The sequence below is a fragment of the Neolamprologus multifasciatus genome, chromosome 3 (genome assembly GCF_963576455.1).
Source record: "Neolamprologus multifasciatus chromosome 3, fNeoMul1.2, whole genome shotgun sequence".
In the NCBI taxonomy this organism is placed as follows: Eukaryota; Metazoa; Chordata; class Actinopteri; order Cichliformes; family Cichlidae; genus Neolamprologus; species Neolamprologus multifasciatus.
The window spans coordinates 13,937,839-13,956,961 of record NC_140441.1 but is presented as its reverse complement, the minus strand read 5'-3'; the positions used below and the strand labels follow the sequence as shown (position 1 = coordinate 13,956,961).

General features: G+C 40.6%; 1 protein-coding gene across 2 annotated transcripts in view; it reads right to left on the bottom strand.

The window, feature by feature from the left end:
- Positions 1–438: 438 nt before the first annotated feature.
- Positions 439–19,123, bottom strand: part of LOC146521716 (pyruvate carboxylase, mitochondrial-like) — a 316,433-nt gene continuing 297,748 nt past the window's right edge. For both annotated transcript variants that reach the window (XM_085149207.1, XM_085149198.1), the window contains exons 23-27: positions 18,320–18,494; positions 16,584–16,657; positions 4,830–4,970; positions 4,280–4,381; positions 439–3,328 (exon numbers count right to left, since the gene is read on the bottom strand). In XM_085149207.1, the coding sequence (XP_085005333.1) occupies positions 3,179–3,328; positions 4,280–4,381; positions 4,830–4,970; positions 16,584–16,657; positions 18,320–18,494 (642 nt within the window). In that variant the 3' untranslated portion in view covers positions 439–3,178. The remainder of the gene's footprint in view (positions 3,329–4,279; positions 4,382–4,829; positions 4,971–16,583; positions 16,658–18,319; positions 18,495–19,123) is intronic.

Sequence of the window (19,123 nt, the reverse complement as noted above, 5' to 3'; positions counted from 1 at the left end):
GGGAAGGTGCAATGAGAAAACTGCTCTGACCCAGGCAGGGACGTGGTACTTCTGCAGGTGTCTCGCAGGTAGCAGCAGAGCTTTTGATCCACGGAGACCCTTGATGACGCACAGGACCGAGTATCCACACAACTGTTTATTGCATTTCCAGCTGCCGGGCATGTAACATGAATAATACGTCACAGCCTTGGGGGTGTCTGTCCACTTTTTGTGTGTGGAGACCATCTCCCTGCTGCTGCTGCTGTCAGGGTGGGTGCTTGGTCTGCAACATGGCGTTTCCGACGTGTCAAAGAAATGAATCAAGGACCCAGGATTTGCCGGCAGGACATCACATCGTAACAAGATCACTGATGTTACGCACCTGTCAATAGTTTCAGTGCTGTGGTCTATAATAACATGTATCGTGTAGAATATACAATGCACACAACACAATTCAGATTTAGTTAGAGCTAACTTTATTTGTAAGTACAGAGAACATATATCACTTTATTTTTATTTTCGAGATGCAATCCGTTTTCCTTCTTTGGCAATCCAGCTCCGAGTCTCTCAAAGGACCCAAACATACTTAGAACAGGTAAATGTAAACTACAACAGTAAATTAGAAAGAAATGTAGATTTAGAAGACAAACCAACCCTTGAGAACATTTGGTGTAATGGAGACACAGAGAAAGAAATCAGCAGGCAGTATTTCTGCTAAATAAACAGCTTTGTTTCATAAAAAAAAGACGTGATACAAGGAAAATGGAAATGTCACAGACCCTATTTTCATATTCTGACAGCTCAGCTGTAGATTGCATGAGCCCCAGAATAGGCTGACATTATATCCCTTGTCTAAAACAAATAACATTTTCCAGCTGTTTGTACTTTTTCTCCAATTTATTCTTCTTTCCCCGAGACACTGAGCAGTAGTACATTGTCATAAGCATGTCTGTTAGAATGATTGCTGGCTAAGACAAAGAGAAGCATTGATACGTTATTGCTGTTATCATCTAACATGTGCAAATATACACAGAGGGAAGCGACAGGGGGATGGAGGGATAAATGAAAAGGTGGTTGGGTAGATGAGGCAGAGAAAGCAGGTAAGCGAGGATCGCTAACCAGAAGAGGAGGCAGGAACTTTAACATTACTGCGCAACAGCTCGTCAGAAACACTTAAACTTGTATTGGTGGGATTTTTTTAATGAATGTCACTTTGAAAAGAGTTAAACATGATAAACCAGGAGATACAGCGAGGCACTGCAGTGGCCTGGGAGAGCGAGGAGACAGAGTCCCAATTAACTACGGCGTCGCTGCTCAGTATCGACGCACGGTTCGAAAGCGGGTTCATTCTCAGAGGTAATGGAGCAAAACTGCTGGAAACAATCCAGTGCAGTACAAAGTGATATTTTAATTTTGTCCTCCAATCAGTGTATTCTGTGAAGGAGCACAGATGATCTGGGGAAAGGAATCTGCTGTGATCTCTCTCCTGGCTCGCTGTCCCAAACACTTCATGCTTCACTGCCTTATGAGGAAACATTGACACTTTCTGCAGATGATGTGTGATTTTTCCGTCACCGGTCAGAGTAATTCAACATTCAGTCATCGCTTTTTAGGCCTGCAGCAAACACTGGGGCAAAACTGAGTAATTTTTTGGTTATTCTCACTGGTTTTTAAATGTGCTGGACATCATTATAGAGCCAAAACCACAGTCCTCTGAACTAGATTAGATTTATTTGCTGTGATCCGGACAGCACTTAGGGGCTAGTTTGGATATTTTGCATCAGAGTATGGTGTGCATGTGAATACATTTAAATATCAGCTGGTGTGTTATGGGGGAGGGGCTGAATTTGCTCTCACACGCGTGCACATCGACTCATTGGTACAAACACACCCACATAGATGTGCAAAGCAGAGTGCTGCTGCTGCTGGGAGCCTCCAGAGTCCCTTATTAGTCCGGCTAATTTAACATCATTTGACAGAGAATTAATCCATAAATTAATCAGCAGAGCCTCAGAAAATAACATCACATGGCTCCATTACAGCACCATGTAATCCCATTTACACCTAGTATTGAAAATCCCCATGCAGACAGACCATCCACCAAATCTCTGGTTCTGAAGAGACCGTCAAACTGCTTCTCTGACAACTTTTCCAACATCACACAAACCAGACACTCTAAAAAGACCTCAAACCTCTAAATATTCACACAGATACGCTTTGAATTAAGAGCCATGTTCAAACCAACGCTAATCCGATTTGCATATATATCCACATTTTGAGGGTGGGTGGGGGTTAAAATCAGACATGAGTAAGAAAACACCTGCAGAGATCTTTTAAAAAAGGAAACCACTTACTTTCACTGGCAGTGCTCGAGATGTTTAAGGTGTGCCCTTGTCAACTAACCATCTTTATTGTGCTTCTCTTCTTGCAATAAAATCCCATACAAAAATATGGTCTAAAAACCAGATGGACAAAATGTGATTTCATTCTTCAGCCCCTCACTGTGCAGCCCCTTAGTGTACTGTGCTGTCATTTCTAAGGAAATGTCGGGGGTTGTGCCTAAATGCTACAGTGATTACACATTCCCAGAATGCACCGTGGACAAAGAAAAACAATGAAGATTGTCCCCATACGAACAACAGCGACTGTAATACAGCCACCAGTCTATTCTTCTCTTTTGAAACCAGCAAAGTATGAAATCACCGAGCAGTCAGAGACAAAAAGTTCAATCTACTCACGTTAACTGCGTTAAAACCCTGTTAGCGTTAGATATGTTTAGCTCACATTAAGACTAGAGTTTCAGCAGTGGAATGTATCACATTTCAAATACATGATTTTACTCTAAAATATTTAATGCTATTTTCCACAAGTTGACGGATGTGCGCAAAGATGCCATTATTTGAGTTAAATACCACAACTATGGAATTACTTTAACAGGGGACTCCTTAATTTTCTTCAAATCAATACACCGTTTTGGACTGTCGTACATTTTTATCTTTGCTCCCATCAGGTATCTGGATATGAATACGGCCTCATTGTGCATCCCCCAGTGCACCCAAAGGAATATGTACATATCTAGAGCCACAAACGCCCGTCTTCCTCTTCCTCCTCGTTTTAAATCTCCCCGTTTCTCCATCTGCCACCATTTCCGGGATCATATCATCTGAACGCCTGCCTCCTGCCACTCCCCCCCTGCGCTCTATTCTTCAATTTCCAGTATCAGGTCATCTCCCTCCAGGGAAGCATCGGGTGTGACATGAATAGCCTTAATGGTCCCAGCCATTGGGGAGTTGACCACAGTCTCCATCTTCATGGCAGAGAGGACACACAGAGGTTGACCTTTCTCCACCTGTAAGAATTGCAAGCACAGCTCAATAAAAACACGTCAAATGTACAGATTGATGAACAAAACTAGCTGGTTTAAATTTGGATGTTTATGGCTTGTGGCTCATGAAACTCAGAAATTTAGATTCTACTACAGCAATTTTTCTCTTTAGTCCGCACAAGACTCTTCTGATGATGTCTCAGGTTCAGTGTGCACTACTTCAAGCACTTTGTTCTCCAATGTGCCCTTCTCTCGTTTTGAACACATTTGTCCTGTTTGTTATTTATTCCCACTGTCTTGCCATTTATATTGTATTTCTACACAGCTGTGGTGTGGAGCACAAATAATATCGTTGCACATGTACAATGGCAATAAAGGGCTATTCTATTCTATCAGGAACGTAACAGCTGAAGACATCTATGCCTAGTTGCTCTTCATGCACTGACACCGGCCTCAGGAATCCCTCAAGTTCTTCAATCCTCTCAAAGCTGAGGTCATCGCTGTTGCTTGCAGACCCTTTCCTATCACACTGTTCTTCTCTTCCAGTCAACTTTCCATGAATAGTCTCGAGCAGCAATCCTGTTACCGATCGTCATCTATGGTTAACCCTGAATTGAAGATCAACATCTGGACATCTGTCGAACCAACAGTCCACCCTATGATTGTGGCCGTGTGTGCTAACCTGGCTTAAGTGTGTTTATACTGTTTAAATAGTAACTTTAAAATATTACCTTTTAATGTACAATGGTGATTTAATACGTTTACCTGTTTAAATTCATTTACAGAAAAGAATTTTGCTGCTGAGGCCAAAGAGACAATCTTTGTAAAAAGGCCTTGCATTGACTCAACGGGATTAGATCAAGTATCCAAATGTTAGAACATTGAGAGCAATTACAAAAAGCAGAAGTATTTTAATTGAAACGAGAGATCACATGATGAGGAGGGAAAAACTGTAAAAACCCTAAATCAACTGACCTTGGATCCAACTTTTACTTTGACCTCTAGGACCTTTCCAGGCATCGGTGCTCCCACCTGACCCCGGATGGACTTCTGAGCTTTGGGATGGAACTTCATTTCCTGGGTGAAGAGATAAAGAAATACTAACGCATCCATCTGTCTTGGTCAGTCGCTCTTCCAAGTACCCCCACACACGCCTGTCGCCATTTATCCACTCATCCAGGCAATGATCTATCCATATAGTCATAACTGCCCATTGAAATGTTCCTCCCTGCTGAGTCCCCTTCTACACTTCACAACCATCTGTTTCTATGAATAAAAATCACTAGGGATAGACTGTCTGTCACCAAATCTGTTTTTCTTTTCAACGTGCCAAAAAGTTTCAAGAATCTTCCCTTGCATGCTTTATCCAATTATAATTCAAGGATATCCAGTCTAACAGTTATTCATCATTTACCAACTCGCAAGTTTGTCCTTTGATTAAAAGTATTAATTTCTCTGCAACGTCATCAACCCGTCCACTTTCCCAGCTGTATCTCACGTCTCTCCCCAAACATTTCCTGCGTACCTTCATGGCGACTGTGTCTTTAACAAGCACAGATCTCAGCTGTCCATTGAGCTCAAAGAAGACCTCTCTCTGCCCGGCCTTGTTCAGGTCACCCAGTGCCAAGGCCTTGATGTGGAGGATCTTCCCTCTCTCCAGCTCCACCTGAAACACAACAGAGAAGATGAGAAGCGCAGCAAGAAAAATTAAAGAGGGGACTGTGTGCAGGAGGAAGCGATGGTGATTATATTGCGTTAGACTGAAATTAACACATGGATACTGAGTTCACAAGTCCAGCTGCAGCAATTAAACAGACTGCAGAGCCTGTTGGAGGAGAAAAAGTTAACTTAGGCAGACAATATTTCCTCTTCCTGAGTTCTTATTGCTTTTATAGTGGGCTGAAAGCAATAAGACATCCTATGTCTGTGAGAATTTTTATTTGACACTCAATAAGAGCGTTTTTTTTAATGTATCTATTTTACCTCGGTGTTTTTTACTTAACCTGCGTGTGCTGAAGTGTGTTTGTGTAAGACGGCGAACAAAGAATTGCCCCCGTTTACGGGAAGCCACTTACATGTTAGCTCTGTTGCTAATGTGGTGTATGTGTTTGGGAAGCGCTGAGCTCAAACCACTATAAGTGCCAACCATTTAGACTAGGGGCTGTGGGTTAATACTGCTCTTAACATAATAGTGTAGTGGGGTAAAAAACAAAAAAAACAAAACAAAACAGGCTTATGCAAATTTCTTAATCACAGCCTAAAACATGTTTTGTGTGACACTTCCTTGAACGGCAGTTTGGAGTTTAAATTGCTGCTAAAATCACTTTCTGCTATCAGAGAATCATCAAATGTGAATTTTTTGATAGATTCAATCGGTGTTTTTAGTTCACACTGCAGGCAGTGTCCCTTCAAATTAACTGAACCAAGTGTGCAAGCACTTTAAACCACACAAATAGGCCGTAAGCATAAAGATGTTCCCATTTAGTTCAAAGTCTCTCCAATATTCTTTTTAAACTTGGTAGCTATAACAATGGGAAACATCAATAATTACGTCTATAAAGAAGAAAACACAACTAAGCAATGATGCAATGGTTTGTGAGAAGGACTAATGTACTGTATGCACATATAATTACAGTGTTTTTAATTCACTTTGCTTTTGTAATAATGCGAGTTTCCTAACTGCGGGACAAATGCAGGCTCTTTCATGCTGTACGTGTTGGTCAGAACCTGAAGCTTTGAAAGCTTAGTCATTTTAGACAGTGTCCAATATTCAAAAACTCAAAATAAACACTGTTGTTAAAATACACAAAGGATCATTTTAAATGCCGTCTATCCATCCATTTTCTTCTGCTTGCACTCAACAATTAACCCAGTCCCTGGACTGTGGGAGGAAACCAGAACACCCAGAGAGAACCCATTCAGACATAACAAAACAGGCACACCGGCTGCATTCAAACCCAGGACGTTCTCACTGTGAGGTGACAGTGCTAACTCCCACACTGCTGCACTGCCCTGGTTTTCAAAAAATCCTTTGCAGCCAAGAACTTGTGGACATCACCACATGGTGTTTTTCTCCCCTTGAGATGCTCGGCCAGGCCTTCACTGCACCTGCATCGAGTTACTGCTCAGTTTTGTCTTCATGCACTAAAGAGCATCCTCTGCTGGTTTGTGATCAGGTGACTGACATGACCGTTGAAGACTATCACATTTCTTCGCCCCAAAAACTCTGCACTGTGAAACGTTGTCTAATCGGTTGTGCAGCATTTGGCTCAATCTGAGCTGGCCAGTGCATTCCTAATTTTCTAAGAATGCACTACATAGCCAATTTGGCACCTTTTTCCCCCCTCTGTGATACTTTTATTTTGTTTGGTTTTTTTTGCCTGATGATGACCACCTTTACTTGCATCAACATCTTTCTGCACCTTACATTGAGAGTTCCAGTGAACACCTACCATGTGCAAGTGCAACACTTGAAATCAACTCTGAATCTTCTACCTTTCTTCTTTGTCATAGAATAAAAATGGAGCAGGGCTCATCTGACCATGAAAAAGAACGGCTGTAAATAATTTAAGTCCTGTAAGTATTTCTTTTTCACACCTCTTAAAGTCGGTGGTTCTGTCACATTTGACAGATAGAGGCGAAATTGCAGCACTGCTTACAGACCACAGAGCACTTAATAGAAAGCAACTGTTGATTCAATCAAGAGAAGCGGTGTATTTCTATAATCTACCTCCAACTCTGACCCAGGGACCTGCAAACCTGCAAATAAAACCCAGCTGACAACTATGAGGAGAGTCCGTGTTTGGCCTGCAGTCTGTAAGCAGTTTGACTCAAGTTCATTTTCTCCAGTCTTTTGAATATTCATACACCTGTTTGTGCCTATTTATGTCAAAGAAAACTCAAATCCCAGGCGCCAGGTGGCAGTTATATAATGCACTCTGGTGTTCTGCATACTCGTCCAATATTTTTTCTCCTGCAGATAAACTTTTCTCATGCAACACCATCCCCCGCTGAGTCAACTTGCATATAGAGCCACGCTTCTGTGCTCTTTTGTGACTTGAATAGCTCGTATTTCAACTCGGTCAAATCTGTCTGCACATTAAAAACATGTCACACACGCCTGTGTTTTCGAATCATTTAAGGAGTCATTTTTACATCTATCACTGAAAATCAGATTCATAAAGTTAACTGACAACCTCTCAAATGACCTCAGAAAACATGAGCGACTCAAATGATTAGCTGTGAGGCTTTTTTTGTTTTTCTTTTTAAAACAAAAACCATTATTGTACTCTGGCCCCTTTTCTCCTGCAGGCTCCTGGGTGGTCGTCAATCTGCTTCTAGTGCTATAAGAGCAGGAGGAGGAAATGCTGCGCTGCTACTGACTGAGATCACACCACTGTGTCGTCTGTGTGTGTGGTAGAATTAATTCTGTTCACCAAAAGTTTCCATTTTGGCCTAAAATTCATGTTTTGGGAGTGATGCAGAAAAATATCCCAATTTATTTATAATTTCATTCATTCATACAGTGGGGCAAAAAAGTATTTAGTCAGCCACCGATTGTGCAAGTTCCCCCACTTAAAATGATGACAGAGGTCAGTAATTTGCACCAGAGGTACACTTCAACTGTGAGAGACAGAATGTGAAAAAAAAATCCATGAATTCACATGGTAGGATTTTTAAAGAATTTATTCGTAAATCAGGGTGGAAAATAAGTATTTGGTCAATAACAAAAATACAACTCAATACTTTGTAACATAACCTTTGTTGGCAATAACAGAGGTCAAACGTTTACTATAGGTCTTTACCAGGTTTGCACACACAGTAGCTGGTATTTTGGCCCATTCCTCCATGCAGATCTTCTCAAGAGCAGTGATGTTTTGGGGCTGTTGCCGAGCAACACGGACTTTCAACTCCCGCCACAGATTTTCTATGGGGTTGAGGTCTGGAGACTGGCTAGGCCACTCCAGGACTTTCAAATGCTTCTTACGGAGCCACTCCTTTGTTGCCCGGGCGGTGTGTTTTGGATCATTGTCATGTTGGAAGACCCAGCCTCGTTTCATCTTCAAAGTTCTCACTGATGGAAGGAGGTTTTGACTCAAAATCTCACGATACTTGGCCCCATTCATTCTGTCCTTAACACGGATCAGTCGTCCTGTCCCCTTGGAAGAAAAACAGCCCCATAGCATGATGTTTCCACCCCCATGCTTCACAGTAGGTATGGTGTTCTTGGGATGCAACTCAGTATTCTTCTTCCTCCAAACACGACGAGTTGAGTTTATACCAAAAAGTTCTACTTTGGTTTCATCTGACCACATGACATTCTCCCAATCCTCTGCTGTATCATCCATGTGCTCTCTGGCAAACTTCAGACGGGCCTGGACATGCACTGGCTTCAGCAGCGGAACACGTCTGGCACTGCGGGATTTGATTCCCTGCCGTTGTAGTGTGTTACTGATGGTGACCTTTGTTACTTTGGTCCCAGCTCTCTGCAGGTCATTCACCAGGTCCCCCCGTGTGGTTGTGGGATCTTTACTCACCGTTCTCATGATCATTTTGACCCCACGGGATGAGATCTTGCGTGGAGCCCCAGATCGAGGGAGATTATCAGTGGTCTTGTATGTCTTCCATTTTCTGATGATTGCTCCCACAGTTGATTTTTTCACACCAAGCTGCTTGCCTATTGTAGATTCACTCTTCCCAGTCTGGTGCAGGTCTACAATTCTTTTCCTGGTGTCCTTCGAAAGCTCTTTGGTCTTGGCCATGGCGGAGTTTGGAGTCTGACTGGTTGAGGCTGTGGACAGGTGTCTTTTATACAGATGATGAGGTCAAACAGGTGCCATTCATACAGGTAACAAGTGGGGGACAGAAAAGCTTCTTACAGAAGACGTTACAGGTCTGTGAGAGCCAGGGATTTTCCTTGTTTGAGGTGACCAAATACTTATTTTCCACCCTGATTTACGAATAAATTCTTTAAAAATCCTACCATGTGAATTCATGGATTTTTTTTTCACATTCTGTCTCTCACAGTTGAAGTGTACCTCTGGTGCAAATTACTGACCTCTGTCATCATTTTAAGTGGGGGAACTTGCACAATCGGTGGCTGACTAAATACTTTTTTGCCCCACTGTATATTTAACACAAAATGTGTTTTTCCATCTGCTGTATATACATACAGCCATATTCATTCTGCACATGTCCTCTGAGGCTAGAAACTGAATCCGTTTTTACTTTTACCAGACGTGTCAATTCAGACATCAAATAGAGGAGAATGACAATTAGAGAAATAAAGAGGCAGGCAGGGGGAATAACCGAGACATGACAGCGGGTCAGAGGAGGCGAAAAATGCTTCCCGTCTTTTGCACAGCTGTTAACTCTGTTGTTTGCTACCTGTGAGTGTGTCTTAAGACAGACGCGCCTCATCTCTGTGAAGCACAAGCAGGTCGACCACCTTCTCATATCAATTCTGGTCAGTCGTGCTTTCTGGCTTGCCGGTCTTCCCCTCGACACCAGCCGCTCTACTTCTTCATTTATCTCACAGCCCTTCTCAAATCTCTCATCTCACTGGGTGGAAACTCATTTTTCCCCGTCTTTCTATTTGTCCAACTCTTTCTCTCTGGCTTTCAATCTCGCTCTTTGTCAGTCTTCCCGTGTGTCACGGCTTTCTATTTTGTATTGTTATTTTGTTACCTATTTCTGGGGCCACTGCGACTCTCATGCCATTATTAATTTCCATCATCTGCCTCTTTCGGCTTCTCTTATCTGTTGTGTAGCTCTCCGCCTCTCCTACTTTGTTTATGCTTCCCTTCGTACCCCACACTGCCATCTGAGCTGCTGAGCATCCATTGATATTCCAAACTAAACCTCAGCGCAAAGACAAAAATACACGATGCTGCAGATATGTATTGATCTTAATTTTATTCTCTTTCTCTGGGTGCTCCGACTCTTTCTTTGCAAGCTTTTGCCTTCTGTCTCTCTCCTCTTCACATTCCTTTACACTAAACTTCTCTGCAGCTGATGCTGTTTTGTTAGGCCCTTGACAGCGCTTTGCAAAAAACACAGCTGCCTACCTTTTTCCATCTGTGTGTCTTCTACACTACATCTCCTCTCAGGCATTCTTATATAAAACACTAACTGCATATAAGAAGAGTTTCTAACCATTTATGAATCTTTTGATTATTTTGTTAGAGATGTGAATGTATAACCAACTATAAAATCCAACACTTCTGTGTGCTGTCTGCAGCCGCCACCTTTGTTGCATAAGCTTTTCTACATTACACCTCTTCTATTGTTTCACAGTTAACCACCTACAGTCTTCAGATAAGCAAGAGAAGTTGTTTTAGTAGGTATACTGACTTTAAATAACTGCACACCTCAGACTCAGGACCTTCTTAGAATTAGTATGCATAACAAATTCTTCTGCACTTAACAACATCAGATAAACTACATTGATGGCTTCAAAGCCAGTAAAATACTTTTAGACCAAACACTCAGCTGCTTCCTGCTTTGGTTTCTTACCACTATACTGGTTTTTGTGTCTCACATACACACATCTTCTAACCCAGCGACACATTAGTGCTCTTCTCGCCTTTACGCACCAGTCATGCAGCCTCCTGTCAGACTCACCTGCTTAGCCATTTTTGTTTATCACATCCCTGCGTTAAACAAGTTTCCCTTTCTGCTTAACACGATGTCTTTGATGCGACTTTATTAATGACTTGTGTCGCCCGTGACAGTAATGAGATTATGTGTCTGTGTCTGCGCACATTAGCGGTGATGGTTGGTAAATAAATGACTCCGTGTTTGTGAAAATCTGTGTTTATATTTCTGTCAAACATGATTAATAGCACACTGAATCATCAGCACATGCCAGATACACGTAAGGCGATGTCGCCCTCCACCTCTTTTTAGTGCTGTATGCATGACTGCTATGGACTGACCAGTAACCCGTGAGTAGGTGTATATTTATGTATGTGTGCACATTAAAAAAGGCATCAGATGTTTGTTTTTCTCCAAAGTGGTAACTGCTCTTATAAGAGGGACATGTGTAAATGGCCAGCTCAGCAGGACTCAGCAGGACTCAGCAGCAGACTGAAAAATAAATAAAAATCTGATCATAGTTCCCTACAATATTCAGAACAAATGTTTGAGGCTCGCTTTCCTTTCTTGGCCTATTCGCTAGATTTCCAACAACCTTGATGGGAAGTGTGGAACAATATATGATTACAGTGAAAGCCTTTATATCCGATTCCCACAACATCAGCTGCTGCAGGCTTTGGGTCTAGTGCTGAGCTCTAAAAGATGTGCTGGCTAAATCATTTTTGATCAAGACTTTGTGTCTTTTACAGACTATCTTGCCAAAAGCTCATAAACACTGTCAGTTACAAGAACACAGTTAATAATGCATCTGCACTGCAAAAGTCATGTGTATTGACAGCTATCACCTCGGATTTGCCAGAAGCACCTACAAAGCTCCAGCTAAAAACTAACCATTTCCTGTTTTTCTGGGCTTTTCTCTGCTTTCACAAAACTTACTGTAATTCTACAAACTAGTCAGTACGGCCAAAGCTACAAACACCAATTGATAACTGTCACAAACTGACATGATGCTACCAACTCTTCTGTGCACTGGACTTTTTTTGTTGCCGTCACTCATTTGGCCACCACGCAGTCCATCTCCAACTTAACACTCAAGCTGTCAGAGTCTCATCAAATGCAACATCTCACATGGCCAAAAAGTCAATTCGTCCGGAACTCATGCAACTCAAAACTCCCCCCAGTGACGGCTGCCTGTCTGTTAACGTTGTCAGTGCTGCTTTGATAGGTGCTCGACTGCCAGGTTATTAATATTTCACTGGTGATAACTCTGGCTTTCAAACATAAAGGCACGCAGCACCTAAGGAAACTAATGCATTATGTATCAGACGGTATGTCTTGAAGAATATAGGAAGAAAAAAGCGAATTTAGCCGATAGCACAATGTCTCACTGTTGATACGCGCAATTTAAAACCATGCCAACTCCAGAGAACTCCAGTTACAATAGTAACAATTCACGCTTAAATTCAGTGAAACAGCAATGAGACAACTGAAATCAGTCGTTCTAGTCTTTTAGCCTCCGTGAGGTGACTCACTCTCCTTACGACGGGTCACTCTTTGACATGTTTTCATTCCACGGTTTGCTCGGCACCGCTAATCGGATCCGATCTGATGAAAGTGCCCATCGTCATGACAACAGGGGCAGGCTCGTTTCTGTGGCAAAGACTGATGTTGAGCACAAAACTGAGTGAAAGTTAAAAACAAACAAACAAACAAAAAACAACAATAGCTCTGACGGAGAGGAGATTAGATAAACAGCAGCAAGACGAGGTGACAGCTGAGGTTGGAAAGAAACATCAGTGCACTCGGCAAGTGTGAATGACAGACACTTAGGCAGGGAAAATGCAAACAGAATAATTGAAAGCTAAGATGGGCTGTGTATGTGAAGTCTTCAGTTTAAAGGAAAGACAGTTAGGAAATCAATTTAAATGGAAGGAAAGTCGATACAGCAATAGGCAAGACTGATTATTGATAGTTTTTGCTTTTATTCCTCTAAAATTGCAGATTTTTTTCTTGCTATTCACACTGACTATTTAGTATGTTGCCGAGTGTGAAAGGAGCTGAACAATGTATCCCAAACTGCAAATTCAAAGCAAATAATTACATGCTAAAACTGCTTAGGCTTAATCAAATGTTTGAAGGTTTTATTCTGATCTGTGGTTAGGGGTCTGGGTATGGGTCTGCTTACAGAATTCTAACTCGAGGCATCAAATGATTTGGGTGGATGAGGTGGAGCTGCGAGTCTTTAGGGTCAATACTAAATGAGCACAGTGGATTTTTCCTAATAATACAGCAGGAGGGTAGTAGTGCTTCCTATGTCTCCGGTAATATAAAAATCAATTAACACCAGCCTGGAAACATTTTGCTGCACTGAAATGAAGCCGTAATTAAACATGGTTGCCTTTCACTGCTCTGAATCACTGTCAGTCGGATCTGTGTGCGGCAGTCATACTGAGGGAATGAAGAGGAATTTCTGAAAGGAAGAAAAAGATGCAGGAGGATCAGATGATTTATAATGTATGAAGGCTGTTAGGAATATACTGGAATTTTAATACTCGTCAAAAGATTAGAGAGTTTGACGTAGAGTACAGAAAAGAACCCTTATGAAAGAAATATGTACTATATAGACAATTAGTTTAACATATGAAAACAAAATAAGGACGATGTATGAAGGCTGAGGGGAGAGTAGGCAGATTACTCACTGAGCTTGCAGCAGGATATCACACACTTTCAATGCACGTCACAAGATGAGACTTAAAAAGTAGATTTTAAGACACCATTGAAAATAAATCTGTGGGGTTTCTCTACAACACACCCATATTTATGAGCATGAATACTTCTGAAAAGCCTCCAACTACATTCAACCAAAACACAACAGGAGGCTGTACACACACAATTTCTACAAGAGAACTGGAGGTTTTTTCATATTTAGAGGGAAAAAAATATGTAAAAGGAGTTAACATAATGTGTTTATGGATTTAAAGGTTTTCAGTGACTCATTTTGCAGGGCGACTGCAATTACCGACGAACTGACTGCTAATTTAGTTAGCTGGCTATATTTTGTCCATGTAGTTTAAGATTTCATAGTTATATTTAATTTGAAATATTCAAATTGAGGCACATTTACGGGATCAAAAAAATCTTTTAGTATAGATCCTGTACGCCAAATGCTTGCACAGACAGCAGATGGCAACTCCTCCAGCTGCAACAGCAAATTTAATTGTATAGAAGTTTATGATGTAGCTGTGGCTCAGGTGGTAGAGCGGGTCGAACTGATGAGTATGTGTGATTGTTATATAATACAGGAGGAGGGTAGCGCAGAAAAAAAGAGCTTTTATGAAGGTGTGTGATTAGGTGAGCGATCCTTAGTTCCAATCCATTATGAGAAAATGCATACGGCATACTTGTATTTTTATTATTTCAGACCTCAGTAAACATTTCCTAATCAGTATATTCTTGTTTGTTTTAATTCTTTAATACATTGTAGTGTCCTTTTGGGAAATTATGCCCCCTAGCAAAGCAGACAAAGAGAACTCAATAAGCCATAATGCAGCTTTCTTGTGAGAGATAAGTCACCACCATAATTCCATGAATGGTCCCTGGTTTCTACATAAATCCAAAAAACCAACAAGGTGACAGCTAAAAATACCAAACTCAAGGCTTCAGAAGAGTAGGCGAACTAATTATTAGGGTGGAGTCACAGTAACACTAACATTTTAGTCACAGTAACATTTTAGTCACTGTTACTGTAACATTTTAGTTACAGTAACATTTTAGTTACAGTGTTACTGTAACATTTTAGTTACAGTAACATTTTAGTTACAGTGTTACTGTAACATTTTAGTTACAGTAACATTTTAGTTACAGTGTTATTGTAACATTTTAGTCACTGTAACATTTTAGTTACTGTAACATTTTAGTCAGTGTTACTGTAACATTTTAGTTACAGTTTACAGTAACACCAAAGTCAGCAGGTTTTCAGGTTTCCTCAATTTATCAAGGTGACAGGAATCAGTTCAGTTTCATCATGTTGTTATAATCAGCTTCATTTTACACTTCACAAGGTTAACATGTAATTGTCACGCGTGTAGGTTTAGTTAAGTTAAAGAACAAAAACACAGGAAGGGCTGCAAATCTTAATCATCTTTTTATAGAGGTCATTAAAAAAAGCAGCAACAAAAATACTTCACAAGGTCACTTCAGACCTTGTGAAGTTAAAAAAGAAATAAAATGTCACAGACATCTCTGCCCTGCCTCACCTCCTGCTCACTTGTTTTGTACTGATGCCATCTGGTCAGAGGTACAACCACACCTCTTCACACAAACTGAAGTCTCTTACTATTCTAGTCCATTACTAAACTACAACTAATAATAGTTTTGTTTGTATCCGAGTGAGTTTACTCTTTAGGGACAGAGAAATCTAATAGAGTACCATTTGTATTCCTCAATACCGAGTCGCTCATCTTCCTACATGATCTGGCAAAATCATGTCTAACCTCATGTAAAATTACAGGATAGATTTTGAAGGTCAAAAAAAGGTTATTAATACAGTTTTATTACGTTAACAGACCAAATCCATCTGAAAACGTTTCTCTGTGATCAGACGCGACTGTGACATTTGTAGCAAAAGTTTCTGTCAGCAGCTACATCACACTAATCTGCTCTTCAATCATTTTAGGCTAAGTTTTACTCAAAGTGTTAATGAGTAATGGGGAAAAAAGAATAAAAAACAAACTAGTGTCCTTAAACATTTTGCTTCTTCTGACTGCACTGTTCAGCTGCCTCTCTGCTGCAGATTAAGCGAACACTATAATCTTTACAAGTCTGCACCAGTTAAAACTTTTGGCTTGACATGTCGGTCCCAGTAGTTTTCACAAGCCTCGTCTCAAACATCATACAACTAAATTAATCTGCTATTTCAGTGCAGGAAGGCCAATCTGCTGCCCACAGGGATCAGAAATCCTGTTTGTTGTTCCCCTGGTAAATTGTTAATATCTCCGTGCTCCCACTGTGTTATCAGCACTTCACTGTGACTGCACCAAACCGAATCAAACCTCAGTCATCCGCACTGATGGAAAGATCATTTCCTGCAGATAACGCCTTTTCTTTATTAAACTGTTAAAACATCAGAGTTAATTAAAGATAAAATTGGGCCATTAGAGGAATTAAGATTAAATGTATTATGATACAATTAGTGACAGTTACTTAACAATAACAAGTACACTTAGCGCTGAATCTAACGTGCACTTTTCTTCACCCCACTCCCCTCCAAAAAAAAAAAAAAAAAAAAAAAAAAGAGAAGCAAATGATAAAAGAGGTGTCCACAGACAGCAGGGGTTTTTGTGCATTGTTAGCATTTAATATCCTTTAATATCCTATGAAGGTTGGCTTTGAATGCACAAGAATTAGGCTGAAAACAACTCATTTAATGAACTCTACTTAACTCAAGTCATTTCTCATCAGCTAACTAAATCCAAGAACATTTACTCAGTGACCGTTGAAATCCTGCTTCAATAGGGGGAGGAAAAAAACAAAGTTTCTTAACCTCGTTTACGTGTCCGTGTGGTGTTTCATGCATGTTAGAGACAATATTGTGAGCGAAACAAGCTAACAAAGCCGTGGCAGGAAAAACAATTAGAAGATTAGTGATGTAAAAACAGTGAGAATGGTGTAAGTGGTTACTTACCTCAAACTCTTCTGCAATTTTGGGTCCATCCAAGAACAGCCTGGTGCTGAGACAATCCACTGGGCCAAAGTTGGCTGAAAAAAGAAAACAGGAAATGCCGTTTTTGTTAGAAACAGTGTCGGCGCCAGTTCACTGCACATCAGTTAAAAAAGTTCAGAGATCAGCTCCCTGATCCAGGATCAGTAATCTTGATTACGCTTGTTTGGTTCTTCAGAGCCACAAGAGAATTAGATTAGCCAGGCCGAATTCAATCATCCGAACTGATGGTGTACTCTTGTGGTCATTCAAATGGGAAACATATCGACACTGGAAACCACGACCAGCAAATCTATGATTCTTTCAGGAACTTACTGAGATAATTCACACTGACAGTGAAAACATCAACAGAAATAAGAAAAGAGGAGAGTTTAAAAAAATAGAAAAACGTCTGATCTAAAATGTGAAAAAGAAATAAAAAGAAATAACTGCACTACATCATGTCTTTATGCTTACGCGTCATAAAAGTCAGTCACAAAGTAAAAATGCAAAGACCGTTTTACTTTCAAGAACTATTTTTAAATCCATATGCTATATTTTTACAGGTCAACAGAACAAAGATCTTCTATCCTGATTTGTTTAGAGCACGATGAAGGCAGGATCTCCACCTCTGAGCCCCTGACATGGTGCAGCAGCAGTGACTTGATTTTAGGTAAAGTTCATCAGATGTTCCGTCACATCACAGGTCCCTCGCTGTAATTACTGCAACTCATCCACAATCCCACATTTTCCCCAGATGTTGGCAAATTAGCCGAAACCAGGTCCCTCCAACTTAAATTAATCTCTAAAGTTAAAGAATCAGAAAGGAAAAAGGATTTTGATATTTGTCCAATCGATCCCCCTGAAATGCTCTCCAGGAAGAATCCCACAGCTTCGGTTTAATCATTTAATCTTGTTTGCGTAATTAAACTCGCTGCCGTGTAGGATTGACTTTACATCCACTGGATGATCTGGGATCAAGCCAAACTCCTATCAGCTTGATTAGACTAAAATATAAATTTAGATATGGAGAACAGGCCCTGGATATGTGCCTTTTATTCAACTCCCACCAAATAATAGCTCATTTTCATCACACCACGCAGGAGAAACTGCAGAATATCCAGCTTTAAAAAATGGCTTGTTTTGGTAAATATTGTAAATATGAAACACTCATAAAAGAATGAGTGTTCACATTAGATTGTATAGAGCCTAGCCCGCTATTGAAGGAACAACTGCACATTAATTAAAAATCTTCACATAGAGCCAACGCCAGACTAACAGCTAACAACGTCCTAACTCCACAAAAAATAATTAAACTCAGGTCAATCCAGGCAGCGGCTTCAAACTGCTTCCAGTTAAATCTGATTCATATGTAACCTTTATTGTTAAATTTGCTACATTAGTCATTTCTTGCTCCAAGCTTGTGCCTTTAGACCAAGCTGGAATTACAATGATTTCTCTCTCCAAACACAACAAAAATATTTGTACCAAATGGGTCAACTTTATACTCTGCGTTCCTGACCCAAGTTTGGCTGGTACCAATTTCAAGCCCCAGTAGTAACACAAATGAGAACAACATACCACAAACCAAGACTTGTTTAATCACATGAATGCAGTGTGAATAAACACACATTTCACACAGCAGTTAAATTACAAAAATTGAAACAGAAGAAAAATAAGTCTCACAAATCCTACAGTTTATTTCTAGTCGGTCCACTCACCAGTAAACTCCTTAAACTCCTGGAACACCTTGGGGTACATGGCTGCTGACATCACATCCTCAGGGGTGATGTCATCCCCGTGTGTGGCTCGGAGGCCCTCTTCCAGGGACTTGAAGTCCATAGGTGGCAGAGAGGCACCAGGTCGACCGTCAATGCGGGGAAGAGACTTCAGCACCTGAAATAGGATGTTGAAACAGAAAAGGAGGAAATAAAGATGAAATGAGACAGGAAAAAATAAGAATCGCAGCAAAAGAGGGTCGCGAACAAACTATTTACTAAAACTTTATATATAAAGTGATACAGTCTTTCTGGATTTTCTTCATAACGTCCCCCATGGGAGGTGGAAGCATGTGAAATATCTAAAGTGATGGTAAAACCTTCACATTATACTTCACAGCTACACATAAAAACGTGAACCTGTCAAAAACACTAAATTGACACAGAGTGAGAGGAGGAGGAAGACAGACGCACTTAATGCTTTGGGGCACAAAGGAGGAGAGAAGCAGTAGAAACTGAGAATGGAAAACTTAAGTTATTTTTTTTTACATTTACATAAAAACAGCAGCACTGTCATGTCAAGCTCTGTGGTGGTTTCCACTTTAGTTATCTCCATCTCCCTCATTTGAGCCAGTAAGCTACTATTAGCCCATCAAACATGACTGCAGCGTTACGTGACAAAAAAATAAATGACAATTCAAAGAAACTGTTCAGAAGCAATATACAGATACTGCATTAAGACCAATGATATGACATTTTATCTGCCCACACAGTTGTTGGTGTCTGAAAGAGACAATTGATCTGGGG